At 39.9% G+C, this 16,208-nt stretch overlaps 1 protein-coding gene across 2 annotated transcripts in view; it reads left to right on the top strand.

Annotated features, from left to right (window-relative positions):
- Positions 1–16,208, top strand: part of HECW1 (HECT, C2 and WW domain containing E3 ubiquitin protein ligase 1) — a 542,004-nt gene that overhangs the window by 445,291 nt on the left and 80,505 nt on the right. For both annotated transcript variants that reach the window (XM_006872147.1, XM_006872148.1), the window contains exons 15-21: positions 1,557–1,662; positions 2,501–2,597; positions 7,129–7,212; positions 7,592–7,701; positions 12,497–12,617; positions 13,305–13,418; positions 14,106–14,258. In XM_006872147.1, the coding sequence (XP_006872209.1) occupies positions 1,557–1,662; positions 2,501–2,597; positions 7,129–7,212; positions 7,592–7,701; positions 12,497–12,617; positions 13,305–13,418; positions 14,106–14,258 (785 nt within the window). The remainder of the gene's footprint in view (positions 1–1,556; positions 1,663–2,500; positions 2,598–7,128; positions 7,213–7,591; positions 7,702–12,496; positions 12,618–13,304; positions 13,419–14,105; positions 14,259–16,208) is intronic.

Raw genomic sequence — 16,208 nt, 5'->3', positions numbered from 1 at the left:
GGGGAGTGGTTAATCTTACAGTCCAGAAACAGAGAACCCTAGGACCATCAAGAGAGGAACATACAAATATAATGGAGGACCTCATCCAGAGATGAAGCAGCATCAGAGATGGAGGCTGAGATGGGGGCATGGAGAGGGGGAGCGACCGAGGACTCTAGATTCATCAACTAAGAAGAGAAGGACTAAGAACTGGTGGCCAGGAGCAGACTTGCAGAATGTGTTCTTTGGAGATGTAATTTATTATATATGCCTGAGTGGGGTTTTTTTTGTTTGTTTGTTTGTGTGTTTTTTAATAAGTTAAAGTGGATAGAGACAAATACTTTTAACTGATGGTATATAGAGGGGATTATAACCAATGTAATGAAACAAGTTATATGAATGGTTGAATGTGAAACTGATGATGTGCCCTGTAAACTTTCACTCAATGCACAATAAAAACCTTAAATTAAAAAACAACAACAACAAAAAAAAACAATAATGAGACAGTGGAATGAAAAAAAAATTGAATTCAGTTAGTTTAAAGTTAATAATCACAAACATAACTTTAAAGTGAAGTAAGGTATTTATCCCATGAAATTTTGTAAAAATGTCCATCTCAAACCAAGGTATTGACTGCAGGCAGTAGCATGAGAAGAATAGACGTGTGATTTACAATCAAGTATCAGTTATACTTCTGACTCTATCTCTTATAGCTGAACAGTTTGGAATAACTTACTCAACTTCTCTGATTCTCCATCTACCCATTTGTAAACTAAGGTGAATGCTTATCTTGCAGAACTGTTTTGAGGACATAGTATACCATGTGAAGAGAAGTCAGCATAGTGGATGAAATTATAGACACCTCAACACAGAAGGGCCATTTGGTGCTGTAGGATAAAGCACTGGACTGCAAGTTCGGTTTGAACCACAAGGTTGGCAGTTCAAACTCACTAGCTACTCCTTGGAAACCCTATACAGGGTCATTATGAGTCAGAACCAACTTGACGGTACTAAACAACAAGAATTTAAATTATAAAATCCACTCCATATTCACTGCCGAAATTCAGTTGAAAGAAGGGTAATAAACCCAACTTTATTAATAGTAATTTACCTGATATTCTTTCTCTAGCACATTTACAAATGTGTTCTTAGTCTTCTAAATGTCACAAATTTGATTAACATTCATGATATTTGGCACAACCTCTTTCCTAAAAATCATTTATATAGCACACAAACCACTTTATGTAGCACATCTATATGGAGTCCTGGTACAGCCCTATGCGCACTGGACCGAAAGGTCGGTTTGAACTGCAAGATTGGTGGTTCAAATTCACCAGCCGCTTCTCAGACCCTATACAGGTTGCTATGAGTTGGAACCTACTCAATGGTACTTAACAACAACAACATACCTATATATAACTTTCTAGTTTATCATCACTTTGGTGATTGTAATTTTATTAATTTTTCAACTTAGGTGACATCAGGCTATTTTACCCTTCATATTGAAAAATTGATATCAAAAGACCATATGAAATTGATGACAGATTTTCCGTTCTTCTCGTCTGTTTTGAATTTAGGCCTCAGAAGTATCTAGAAACAGAGGAGCCTCCCTACTCGCCCGGCCAGGACATAGCCTCATAGCTGCTGTTCGAAGCCAACATCAACATGAGTCATTGCCATTGGGTAGGTACCAAGCTTCTTTGAATCTCTGGGTAATCAATACTTAGCCTTGTTGTTTTGTTTTTATTTTAGATCATGAATCATTTAATATTTAAGGTTCTGTATTTTCTTTCTCCTCTTTTATGGGACCATCTGCTCCCCCGCCTCTTTGTCCTTTTTTCCCCATCAGTGATTTGTTAACTCAGTACAAAAGAGTTCAAAAGAGGTGATGAATTTCATTGTGTAAGATACAGATTTCAATTCATACTTCTCTTTTCCACATATATATGAAGAACTTCTCATAGTCTTTACCCCTTACCTTAACTACCTCTTTCCAAAACATATGCTACCAGTATCAGTGAATGTGAGGTGAGAGAGTCTTAATGGATTCTGGCATTTCCATTATCAATACTGGGAAATTAACTCATGGTTATGGGTTGTTAGGCTTGAGTATTCAGGAATAGATTTCTCTGAACTCATAAACAACTATGGCAAAATGATCAACAGGCATTGGAAGACAGCAGAACTCTCCTCCTCCCTGCAAAGCTATTTTATTCTCCTTTATCTGTTTGCACAGTGATGAGTTAACTCTCAGTTAAATTCCTGGATATTAAGTATGGTAAATTTAGGTCTGGTTCACTTTTAGACTGATCTTTAAAAAATTATGATGTTATTATGTCACATAAAAAAAGCCTCAACAGCTTAATTTTTATCTCTCTTATTTTTTTGATGAGTATGCTAGCTGGTTTTCAAACTCCTAAATTAATCCTGATACCATTTCAAGCAACGATTTCCCAGTAATCTGAGAAACTATCTCTAGCCTGCAGATTCAACCACAACTCTGCACTTTTGTCTGTTTCAGCATATAATGACAAGATTGTGGCATTTCTGCGCCAGCCAAATATTTTTGAAATGCTGCAAGAGCGTCAGCCAAGCTTGGCAAGAAACCATGCACTCAGGTAGGGGATTATCCCTTGTCCCTATAACCCCAGGTCTCTGCAGCTGTTAATCCAGGTGGGAAAGCATCTCTTTAGAAAAAGAGCTGAAGCTGACCAGATATTATATTTGCACACTTAAATTATAATTGGAATCCTCAAAATGAAAGACCCAAAGAGTCTTTTATTAGTGCTCTGGGAAGTGGCACAGAATGTCATATTGTCAGACTAAAAACCAGTTTCCATAGAGTCAGTTCTGACTCGTGATGACCCCATGTGTGTCAAGGTAGAACTGTGCTCCATAGAGATTTCAATGACTGATTTTTCAGACGGAGTTCCCCAGGTCTTTTCTTCCAGGGTACCTCTAGGGAAACTAGGGTCACCAATCTTTCAGTTAGCTGCAAGAAAGCACCATAAAAGGACTCCTATTGTCAGATTACATATTATTTTTATGAAGATAAAATGATTTACCAATGGTTTTAGAGGAAAGCAGAGAAAGAAAGAAAAACATTTTCATAGAAAAATTATCTATGTAAAAAGCGTGATTTTTTTATTTTTGAAATATAATTGTGTAATGCTAAGTACAACGTGGGAGTCCTGGTGTGGCGCTGTGGGATAAAACACTGGATCACAAGGTCTATGTGAACCACAAGATTTGTGATTCAAACTCACCAGCTGCTCCTGGTGCTGGCAACTCAACAGCACTTAACAACAACAGCAGTGGACAAGAGAATTCAAGTAGTTAGGATGTGTTGTTGTTGGTAAGTGCCATTGAGTCAGTTCTAACTCATATCAACCCTGTATAGAGTTTCTCAGGAGCAGCTGGTGAGCTTGAACCACCAAACTGACTTTACAGTCCAGCTCATTAACTCACAGCACCACACCAGGACTCCTACCTAAGGATATATGTGCTCTTTTTTTCTTGCTTGTCTGTTTACTTTTGGGTAAGGTCATCCAACACTGTACTTGTTGCTGTTAAATGCCGTCAAGGCAGTTTTGACTCATAGAGACCCTGTAGAGGGTTTCTAAGGAGCAGCTAGTGAGTTTGAACCACAAGGTTCAAACTGACCTTGCTGTCCAGTGATTTATCCCATAGTGCCACACTAGGATCATCTATAAGTGAGTATCTCTGATGTTCTAGATCAGTTTTTCTGGAAGGAAAGCAACAACCCAAAGTGTTGATAAGAAAAAAATATTGCTGAACTGAAAGATATTCAAAGATCTCTGACCTTCAGCTGACTACCTAACACCTTTAAGGCTGGAGGTGCATGGTGGTTAAGAGTGTGTCACTTGGAGATTGAATTCTTTCTTGCTTAACCACTCATGGCCATGATCACGGCATGTCATTCATTCCTTATGATGACTCTCATGTCCTGGATGACCTCAGAAACTGACTGTGGGACCATGGAAGGGAAAAAGTAGAAAGACAAAAACAAGAGCTTTGCTCTTCAGGGGATGAAGCCTCAGGGAACCAGGAGACTGGGCACTGCTGCTTATGATAGGCATTTACCTGTCCCTGAACCATGATATGAGGCTGAGTCTACACCATTCTAAAGGGACAAGAGATCAAAAGAAAACCACCTTTCCCTGCCACCTTGTTCCGGAATAGAACGTATTACTTCTTCTCAAAGTTGGATCATGATACCATTTAATGAACTTGACCTACATCTATGGATGCAGTAGTTCAAAAGAAGGAACAAATCCTTACAGCAAGGATCATTCCCACCCCCTCCATACACAGAGTAGACAGGGATGGGTAACTTGGACATTGGCTACCCAAAATGGGGGGGGGAGGGGCTACAAAAGCAAGAAGTGACTGGCTTACAAGCTTTCAAGAGGAACCTAGATTCAGAGGGTGTGAAGAAAAGCAGACTCTCCACTGAATAGTATGCAATCTGTCTAAGCGGAGCTGATGAAATGAAATGCGGATGAGTCTCGTGTGATAAAGTAGCGAATAATTGTTATCAGGACTGCTTATGAGGGTTGGAAATATAAAGGTAGACGTTTTGTAGCAAGGAGGGGAGTGATTAACTCTTCAGTCTAGGAGTGGAGGTGCCTGGGACCATCAAGGGAGAAGAACGGAGAGCAGGACCCTACCCAGAGAAGCAGTGATGCCAGAGATGGAGGTAGAGATGATGACGTGGAAAGATAGAGCAGCTGGGGACTTTCGACACAGAGACGGAGAGGGGCTGTGTGTTGACGACCGGGGCCACAGGCTTGTAGTGGATACCCTTTGGTTGGTTGTTGATGCATGGAGGGGATTGTAACCATGGCAATGAAACGATATATGATAGGATGAATGTAAAACTAATGTTCTCCCATGTAAACTATCACAGAATTCACAATAAAATATTTAAAAAAAAAAAGTTGCATTATCACAGTTTAATCCCATTTCATGTAGTTTTGCAGAGGCCCCAAATTTTCCTTTCTTTCTTAAAAACAAACAAAAACAAAGCCATACCAAAGAACTGAACCAATTATATTTTGTCCCAAAATAGTCTGTCTATAATGAAGAATTGAATTGTTAATACAAGAGGGCTTTAAAAAGTTTGTAAAAAAAAATGGAATGAAAAATTTCCATGAACTTTTTGAAGCTCCCTCATATAGTCAGAGAGGAATAATTTGAATTTGCAGTATTAGTGAAAATTGTGTTGTTGTTGTTGTTAAGTGCTGTGAAGTCGGTTACAACTCCTGTATAGGGTTCCTGAGGAGTGTAGATTCCTGAGGAGTGGCTGATGAGTTTGATCCTGAGGAGTGTAGGTTCCTGAGGAGTGTAGGTTCCTGAGGAGTGGCTGATGAGTTTGATCCTGAGGAGTGTAGGTTCCTGAGGAGTGGCTGATGAGTTTGATCCTGAGGAGTGTAGGTTCCTGAGGAGTGGCTGATGAGTTTGATCCATCAACCTTGCAGTTCTTGTATTTGTTGTGGTCCGGTGCATAATCGAAAATTACTACACTAGGACTCCAAAACTGAAAAAAGACTTTTAAAAACTATACTTAGGTTATCATTGAGGAAAACTGAATGAAGCTTATAGATATTATTTCTTATAATACAAGTGAATCTAAAATTATCCTGAAATAAAAATTTAAACAACAACAAAAAAAAGTTTAAGCATTAAAAATAAATCAATCCTTAAAATCTTTTCAGGTTTCTGCTAAATATTATTAAGTGCCATCCAGTCAGTTCCTGGTAACGTAGTGGTTATGAATAGGACTGCGAACCTTAAGGTCAGCGGTTCGAAACTACCAGCCGCTCCACGGGAGAAAGATGAGGCTTTCTACTCCCGTAAAGATTTACACCCTCGGAAACCCTGTACAGGGTCGCTATGGGTCGGACCCGACTCAATGGCACTTAACAACAACAACAACAGGGTGGAAGGTCAGAGAAAAGAGGAAGACCCCCAGCAAGATGGATTGGCAAAGTGGCAGCATCAATGGACTCAAGCGTGACAACAATTGTGAGGTTGGCCCATGACTGGGCAGTGTTTCATTGTGTTGTGCATAGGGTCGCTATGAGTGTGGTGGATTACTGGTGTGGTGCTGCATGATAATGCATTGGATTGCAATGTTAGTTTAAGCCACAAGGTCTTCAGTTCAAACCCACCAGCCACTTCTTGGAAACTCTATACAGGGTTACTATGAGTTGGAATCGACTCAATGGCAATTAACAATATAACAACAATCTTTATGAGAGGACTGCTGGTGTGGCACTGTAGGATCAGCCCTAGACAGTGAACCAAAAGGTCAGGTTGGCAGTTCAAACCCACCAGCTGTTCTTTGGAAACCCTGTAGAGGGTCTCTATGAGTCAGAACCAACTTGACAGCACTTAACAACAACAATTTTCATGGGAACAAATTGCCAGGTCTTTTGTCTTGCAGATCTGGTGGGTGGGTTTGAATCACCTACCTTTTGGTTAATCACTGCATCACAAGGGCTGAGAGAGAGAGAAAGAGGAAAAGAGAAATTTATTTTAAGGATTGTTGTTGTTGTTGTTGTTATGTGCCGTGGAGTCGGTTCCGACTCATAGCGACCCTGTACACGGTTTCCGAGGCTGTTAATCTTTACGGGAGCAGAACGCCTCATCTTTCTCCCGCGGAACCGATGGTAGTTTCGAACTGCTGACCTTACGGTTCGCAGCCCGATTCGTAACCACTACGCTACCAGAGCTCCTGCAATTGTGCTGACCAGTTAAGTTCAAGATTTGTAGATCAGGTGACACCTGGAAATTCTAGGTCTTAGATCCCAAACCAGTGAGGGAGGAAGAGAAATTCTGGTCAAATGACTATTTAGAATCTGGAGACAGAATCTTCCCTTAGGAAGCCTCCAGTGTTGCTCGTAGGACTTTATCTGATTGGACAAGGCCTGCCCACATTATGGGTGATGCCCTGCACTGCCAAAGTCCTACTGATTTAATAACATGCAGCTATTTCATAACAGCAGCTACACCAGTATTTGACCAAACAACTGGGCCCATCACGTTGACACATGAAATAACACTTAGTTGTGTGTGTTTTTTTTTCGTGCATAATTCTTTATTTTCTTTCCTACATTATCCTAGGGAGAAAATCCATTATATTCGGACTGAGGGTAATCATGGACTTGAAAAGCTGTCCTGTGATGCAGACCTAGTCATTTTACTGAGGTAAGGGGCTAAGCCTTACATGCTTCTGAAACAGCATCTGGAAAAACATCTTCCCTGGGCAGTTCTTCTCCCACACAGCCCCAGTTAAAGGAGCAGGAATGGGAACATCTGATGCGGCTTCAGTGGGGATTCCACACTTGTATCTCCTGCTACCATGTTCGCGACATTAAAACTGGGGTTTCAAGAACTACATACAGTACTTGACAAAGACTTTGCCATGTGATCAGGAAAACTTCGAATGTGCAAGCTGGCTATGCTTGTCTTTTTCATTCGGATCACTTTTGTTGCTTAGTGGGAACTGTAACTGCTAGTTTCCCAATACCTGAGCATTTCCTCATGGCCAGAGAACTAACTTTTTTCTTTTTGTATTTACTTTTAGTCTTTTTGAAGAAGACATTATGTCCTATGTCCCCCTTCAGACTGCCTTTCACCCTGGGTACAGCTTCTCCCCTCGCTGTTCACCGTGTTCCTCACCTCAGAACTCCCCAGGTAACTGAGCTTGGCTGCTAACTGAAACATTGGCAGTCCACCTAGAGGTGCCCAGGAAAAAAAGGTCTGGAACTCAGCCAAAGAGAATCCTATGGAGCACATGGGGTTGCCCTAAGTCATGGTCACCTCCACTGGATTACTGGGTTAAGTGGTCATTTCTCTTTCTACAAGATTAAGGTGACATGAAGGACAGTTGTGTGTACGTCTTCTCTCCCTTCTTCCTTCCCTGTCTCAGTCTTGTGGTCAGAAGCCCACCATCAAAATCAAATGTCACCAAATTGTTGCCTGTTTTTGTATAGCATGGGTTTTATATTTTTAATTGTTGAAAAACAATTTTTCAAGAGCAATATGTCATGGCACAAAAATCTATGAAATTCAAATTTTAGTATCCGTAAAGGAAGTTTTATTGAAACCTAATCACCCCGGTTCTTTCATGGGCTGCTTTTGTGTTACAACAAAGGAGTTGAGTAATCACACAGAGGCCATACGGCAGACAAAGTGAAAAACACTGACTGTCTGGCTCATTAGCTTACTGACTGCTGTCCTAAATTGCTACTGCAATCCAAAAGCAGTCTTTAGACTCTTAGAAGGAAGGACAATTTCTGGAAAATTCTGCCTTACAACTCAGACTTTCTTTTGATTCCAGTTTTGGTAATTTTTTTTTTTTTTTTTTAAGTTGCTAAGGGGAACAAGTATGGTAGAGTACATTACTCATTATAGAAAAAATAATATTTTACGTAATCCCATTCCAAATAAGAGCTCATCTGTTTCAGGGGGAAAAAAAATGAAGATTTTAGTTCCTGGATTTATCAAGATATTTAATTACATTAGGTCAAATCTATCTATTCAAAATGGACCAAGGTATTGGAACTTTCACCTGGTTGTTTGCTTTGCATCATTATATTGCTGTATGTCTGTAGTAACCCGTATTTGTCTTTATGACTAAAGCTTAAAATGAAAGAGTTTGGTTTGCAAAATCTATGAACTCCCCATCTTACTACTTCTAGAGTTAGGGTACAAACTTGTCTTATAGAACCAATGTGCAAAGCCAGAAAATTGCAGAATGTAGCAATATGCTAAACATTCCTATCCTCAGAAGAGATGTCTTCCTCAGAGTTAGTATCACTCAGTGCTTCCATATGGCTCTGAAATTGGAATATCTTTTTATTTTAGTTCCACTGTGTCATATCATTCAGAACTGTGCTTTAGAGGTCACTTGCCAATTACTAAAATCTGTTTGTAAAGGCAGTAACTCCTTGTTGCCACTTCCCAAAAGGCATCATTGGTGGCTCTCTACAATAAGCACTGGACTGGGAACCACAAGATCTGTGGTTCAAGCCCAATGACCACTCCATGGGAGAAAGATGAGGCCTTTGCCTCAGCAAACATGTACAGCCTCAGAACCCTACATATATATATATAGCGTCACTATGAGTCAGAACCAACCCGGTACTCAACAACAACAATGCATGAGGTCTCTGACTCCAACAAAATTAGGATCCTAATTTTCTTTTCTTGGAGTCTGGCAAATGGAAGACCAGGGGCTCCGTCAGAACAAGCATTAGGACATTACCCATATGCATAGTGTGAATCACTTTTGGGGAACAAACTTGTCTGTTTGAGGGAGCTGCTGTTGCATGCTGACCTGCGCTTTTATTATGGACATTGTCCTCACCTGAGAAGGTGTCTGCATTTTGCCCACAGCCTATGTCTGTGGAGCATAATTGTAACAATATTATATGGAAAGATATTATATTTCAAATAGAAAAATAAGAGAGCGTGAAGAGTTATCTGGAGTCCTGGTGTGGCACTGGACCACAAGGTTGGTTTGAACATTAAGGTTGGCAGTTCAAACTCACCAGTCCCTCACTTCTCAGAAACCCTATACAGAGTTGCTGTGAGTCAGAAACAACTCAACACCACTTAACAAAAACAACATTTCAATTTTTTTAAAGGGAACAGATGGTATTTAAGAATAGAGTATGCATGTTGCACTGATCATAAATGAACCTTAAGATTCAGTAAAGATTTCTGCTTAGCACTTTTGCATTTGGCATTTTGTTGTACTAGAAAGGACAAAGTATTTTCAATGATGACAATATTATCGCTAAACCAAATGTCCTTCCTTCCATCTAATTTGCCTGAATACTTGACATCTTTCTGTTTTGTGGTATTTCATTAACCTGGGAAAACTGAAATTGCCTTGAGGATTGTGAGGGCTCATAATCATGATGCTGATTAAGCTTTTTAAATTATTTTTCTGAGGAAATAGCTAAGGACTAATTAACAACAACAAAGAATTACCTGCTAAATGAAGCAATAAACTCTTCTCATATGTGGCTGTTGTTAAGTGCCATCGAATCGGTTTCAAATCATAGCAACCCTGTAGTGTTTCCAAGGATCCACTAGTGAATTCGAACCACCGATCTTATGTTTCAAGCCAATCTTGCTTGATCCCACAGCACCGCATATTGTTAATGCCCTGAATCCGAACCGTCTTTCATTGTGATTTGTCAAAGGGCTTAATTCTTTATTCTCCAAGGTTGGACCACATAGTCTTAGGTTAAGTAACCCATATATTTTGATAATGACTTTGTAATTCTCTTTATCTGAACTGTTTTACAAAGCATAAACTGTTAGACAAATGCATTGTAGCAATGGCCATCGGAATAGTCATAATAGGTTCCTTAATAAAAATCATAGTATTATAAAATATTATGCACTGCACACACACCCAATTAGACTTGTACCTTTAGACTTGTACAGGTACCTGTGTGCCTTAGCAGGGACCTGCAGTTCTGTGGAGGACACTTGTTGTTTTCATTGGTGCCTCTTGGTCCCTTTACACCCCAGGTCCTGCAGGGTGCAGAGGTGCAGCGGGTGTTCTCCATGTTTCCTTGCTTTCAACACTCAGATGTATCACCTTTTTGTCTTTCTTCTTGTCCCTGTCATCTACTGTTGTAGTAACTTAGCATTACCATAACAGAAATACCACAAGTGGGTGGCTTTAAGAAACAGAAGTGTACTTTCTCACAATTCAGAAGGCTGAAGTTAAACAGAGGGTATGACTCTAGGGGAAAGCCCTTCCTCGTCTGTTTCAGTTTCTAGTAGCTGCCAGCATCTGGCTTTTTTCCCCCCTATGTGTGTCTCTGTACCTATTCTGCTCTGTTTAAAAAGAAGTGATTCAGTTTAGAACCTCCCCTACACTGATATGGACTCATTAGCATAACACAAGAAAACCATTTCCAAACAAGGATGTATTTTATAGGTGCAGATACTAGGGTTTCAACACATATTTGGGGGTAAGGGGATACAGTTGACTCTCTCCCCCTTAATTGCCTTCAATTAGCTTCTGTGGTACCACTCTAGGCATTCCATCTGCTTTCTGTCCCTATCTTAGGCTGATTCTTCTCTTCTTACTACTCACAAGATTCAGTCCTAAGTTTTCTTGTTTTCCACCTTAAACTCTGTCTCTTCCCAATCAAACACAGAAGGGCAGACTCATGACCTTCCTCCACAAATGTGTTATTCCATCGTTCCACATCTTGTGAATATTTCCACAGTCCAATCAGTTACAGAAGTCAGAAAACTACCTCTCCCTCACTACCTATAATCGAATCCAGTGCCCCCTACATACTTCTCCAATATGTCCACTTCTCTGTGTCTCCCTCGCTGAGTTATGGCACCATCCCGGTTTGTTTGAATTCCCTAAATTTCCTCTGGTTTCTTCATTTGTCTTTTTTTTTTTTACTGCAGAAAAATTGTTGTCATAACTCATCACATCATATCAGCCTCCTATAATGTCTTCCTATTGTTTTTAAGATAAAACAAAATTTCTAAACAAAGTGCACCTCATCCTGTTTGGTCTGCTCCTTCCCACCTCTCATACTTTGGTTTGTATTACTCTGCCTCTCAAACCCCAGGCTTCAGACAAATTAGAACACTGCATCCCATTCTGCCATAGGACCTTTGCACATATTAATCCTCTACCTGGCTTGCTCTTGTTCCTGCTCATCTATTCTCTTAGTTAAAGAGAAGCCTTCAGCCTAATTCACACCTACTCATTCTTCAGATCTTTCTCAGGGAAGCTTTCCCATACTTGGTCAGTGTTCTCTGATCTCAAACTAGCTTCCTTTCCTTCATAGGTGGTAATTAACTCAGTTTGTAATTATATAATGATTTCTTTTCATTATAAACTAACTGATAAACTCTGAATTTATCAGTACCCATCTTCTCTAGATTATAAACTCGGTATCTGGAATATAGTGAGGGACTATTATTATTACTGTAAATTTTATTATTACTTATTATATTTTTATTTTATAATACAAGGTAGCCTAATATAAACCCCTAAATGCTCTGGGCCCTAATGGACACGTATGCTTATTTTAGTACTGATAATTACAAAAATATGAGAAACACATATATCACAATTCTAGTTGCCATATTATAGTTACAATTCACTTCTTATAGGAAATGGCAAAAAAAAAAAAAAAAAAGCTTAGTCTAGTTTGGTTTGAGCTAATAGATTATCCAAATATAATCAAACAAAGAACAAAGTTCACACAGGCATTTTAAAGGTACAGATATCTTGCAATAATTGGAGTGGAAAACAAATATTTCCCATCAGAATCATTTTGCTCTTTATTGCATGATTCTGTTTATTATAAAATTAACTTAAGAGATTGATGGAAATTAGGGGATACTTCTTGGAGAAGAAAAATATGAAGATGCAGGAAAATACCTCTTGTCAGCGCCAATACAGGTGACCCTACCCTGTGATTTTTCTCTGCAGGCTTACAAAGAGCCAGTGCAAGAGCCCCTTCACCATACCGGAGAGACTTTGAAGCCAAGCTCAGAAATTTCTACCGGAAACTGGAAGCCAAAGGATTTGGTCAGGGTCCAGGGAAAATTAAGTGAGTGCTCCGGGGGTTGGCCCAAAATTCAAATGGTAATTTTTCTATCCCATTCTCATTGTTGGAGATTAATATCCTGCTGGATTAGCAGCTATGCTCACAGAAAGGAGGAAGAAAGTTGGAAAGAATTAGAAGAAAGGAAGTTAAAAAACTGGAAGAGAGGCTAGAAGGGAAGACAGAGAAAGAACAATAGATTTCAGACAGAAACATATATAAACTAGTCACAGGGGAAACAGAAACCAAATTTTAAAAATCTAATATTTACTTTCACTTATTCGTGAGGCAAAATTTAACTCATTAGTCAAATGCATGTAACTTTATAATTGGAGTCCAAATAAAAAGTTATTCATTGTTTTCCTTCTGAGTTTATTGTTCTCATGTATAAGTAAGTGTCAAACCTGAACCTAGGAATATGGCTCAAGAGATATCCCCATGAGTTGACCACAAATTCTTTTAAACATAGCCCAGTATGAGAGAATCCATTCAATTATAAAAGTATCTATGTTTTCTTTGAAGGTTTCCTTGAAGTATCCATGTTTGAGAAGGTTGTTAAAATAAGTTCCTTACTGAATTGGGTTCTTGCCTGCTCATCTCTCATTAAGCATGCACTGCTTACATAGAATGCAGCTGAGTATCAGAGCCTCAGAGCCACTGCCCACCACCCATGGTGCTGCTTCTCCTCCCCAGGCTCATTATTCGTCGGGACCACTTGTTGGAGGGGACCTTCAATCAGGTGATGGCCTACTCCCGGAAAGAGCTCCAGCGAAACAAGCTCTACATCACCTTCGTTGGAGAGGAGGGGTAAGGCAGCATCCCTATAAGGCAGACACACCAGGGTGGAGGCAAGCCAGAGAGAGACAAGGACCATGGAGGGCTTTCCTCCAAAATGAACAAGATGGTGGCTCTAAGACTTTTGCCCAAGGTGATTCTGGCCATGTCCTCCTAGGAGGTCTTTCTCTCACCAGGTATTTTCAAGTTAGAGGATTCTGTTCTTCTAAACTTTAAGATTCGTGTCACATGTGAGCATCTGAGACCACATATCCAAAGAATAAGTCAAATCCCAACCTGATGTCACTGGATTTTAAATTTTTCCATAAAGATACTCTTCTGTATAGCTGCATGTTCATCCCTATAATCCACACATACCAACTACATATCAACATTTTCATATCATCTCAGAAGTTTTATAGAAAATATCTCAATGTGCAAGGCAAACTCTCCTAAAATAGCGTATCAGAGTGATATGCTATTTGAAGTTTTGCTGGCTCACATACAGACCCATGCATACATTCAGTGTCAAAGGAAATGATTTCATGCCGCTCACATACTCAGGTCCCTGTTTTTGATGGGCCAGCTGTGTGTATTTCATCCCATAAGTGTGATGTGATTGAAAAAGGGTTAAGGAATGACGAGTGGTGCTAGTAAAAGCCCATTCATGTACATCTTCTGAGCATATACTGAGCTTCTGGGCCTCTACTTCCTTTGCAGCCTGGACTACAGTGGTCCTTCCCGAGAATTCTTCTTCCTGCTGTCCCAGGAGCTCTTCAACCCTTATTATGGGCTCTTTGAGTACTCTGCAAATGACACATATACAGTGCAGATCAGCCCTATGTCTGCATTTGTGGAGAACCATCTTGAATGGTAAGACCTTTAGCTTTCGCTTTATTATTTGACATTTCCAGTCTTTCTGAGTCAGAAGTCAGCATTATTTCTTGAGGTCCACTATGTTGAGAGCAGTGTATGGACTTTTAGGAGGTATATTGAGAGTGAATGACAAAACTTTAATAGGAAGGTCTCTGTTAGTCTTCACCCAGAATACAAAAGAAATGATTGCAGACTTTGATGATGCATCAAGTGCAAATTGATGTAACATAATAGTGTACATGGTGAATGTTGATAATACTATCAAAATCATTAAAGTCCCTAATGGAGGCTTTGGGAGCAAGTCATGGTGCAGAGAAAGGACCATCCAGAGCTTGGGCAGACACTGACATCAGCTTCGGCATCTTACTGTAAAATAAGGCTGTTAGGCCAGGTGACCTCTTAAGCAGCTTTTATGGATTGAATTGTGCCCAGAAAATATGTGTTATATGTCCTAACCTAGGCCTATGGTTATGGTCTCATTTTGGAATGAGTTGTCTTTGTTATATTAATGAGAAGGTTCATAGACGATATATTTTGAGTCAATCTCTCACAAAATATTAAAGAGGAGCAAATTAATGAGGTGGGGGGTAATTGGTGCACAGACACATGAAGATCAGATCATTAGAGTGGAAACTCAAAGAAAAAGAACCTTCCTTAAGAGACAATAGAGGAACCTCAGCAACCTAAGACAGAGCCATTGCCATGCTGCAATGAGTTTCGATGACGGGTAAGACTGAGGAATTCGCACTGACCGCCTAAGACAGGCAGCGTCCCTTAAACAAACAATAAATAAGGGGGAATCTGATGCAGACCGTGCTGACCCGGTCAGGAGGTCAAGACCCTGTGGGCCCAAGCGTTGTTGACCGTCCAAACAATAGGCTCTGAGGATCAGACTTTAGCCACCTAGTAGACATAGCAAACTGTCCCTCATCTGATTATTCAGTAATGCTTGTTAGTAATCTCATACATGAGCCCTGGATATCCACAGACAAACGTAAAAACCTTCCCTAAAAGCCGAGACTGTAAATTCCAAAAAGGCAAGTTCCCCTGCCCACCCACCTCCCCCCAAAAAAGCTAAAGAGGATAGAGAGAAACACTGTTAACTGATGATATATGGAGGGGATAATAATCAATGTAATGAAACAAGCTATATGAATGGTTGAATGTGAAGCTGATGATGTGCCCTGTAAACTTTCACTCAATCCAAAATAAAAACATTTAATTAAAAAAAAAAAAGAGAGAGAGAGAGAGACAATAGAAAGAATGCCTTCTCCTAGAGCCAGCTTACCGAATTCATACTTCCAGTATTCTAACCTGTGGGACAATACATTTCTGTTTGTTAAAGCTCCCCACTTGTGAATTTCTGTTATAGCAACACTAGAAAACTTAGACAGCATCCTTTTGACTCTAGAATCCAACCTTTTTTTGGTTCTTTCTCATTAAGACGTTCTACTACTATTTACTGATGTATGTAAAAAGATTGTATGTATTGATCAATCATGGGCAGTTTTGGGGGTGAAACCTCATATGTAGGTGTTAGAAATATCCAGACAGCTAGGGGCTCAGGACTCTATTTATGTAACCATTTTTTGCCTCCATCACAACCACACTGGCTGAAAAATCACCCCTGCTTTTTCTACAGAAGCCCTGCTATGAAAAGGAAAATGAGTCCTGGATATGCTTACTGTGGGTTCTTATCTGAAATTGTTTATTATATTGTGTTCCTGGTGTTGGGTTGCTTCTGGGTGGTCCCTGGGGGTTGTTGGACTTAGGGTTCTTGTACTTTGGTTTTCCAGCATCGATGTAACCTAATCTTGTGTAATGTTTGTAGTTATTACACATGCCTTCTCTCTCCAAACACATGCATGGCTCTGAAGTTCTGGAACCGAGACAGGAGTGTATCTATACCAGTTATTTGGCATAAGTGCTGAAACAAAAGTTAACCTT

This window comes from Chrysochloris asiatica, unplaced genomic scaffold, assembly GCF_000296735.1.
Source record: "Chrysochloris asiatica unplaced genomic scaffold, ChrAsi1.0 scaffold00184, whole genome shotgun sequence".
Lineage (NCBI taxonomy): Eukaryota > Metazoa > Chordata > Mammalia > Afrosoricida > Chrysochloridae > Chrysochloris > Chrysochloris asiatica.
Note: the sequence above shows the minus strand (reverse complement) of the source record. Positions and strands in the feature narration are given on the sequence as shown.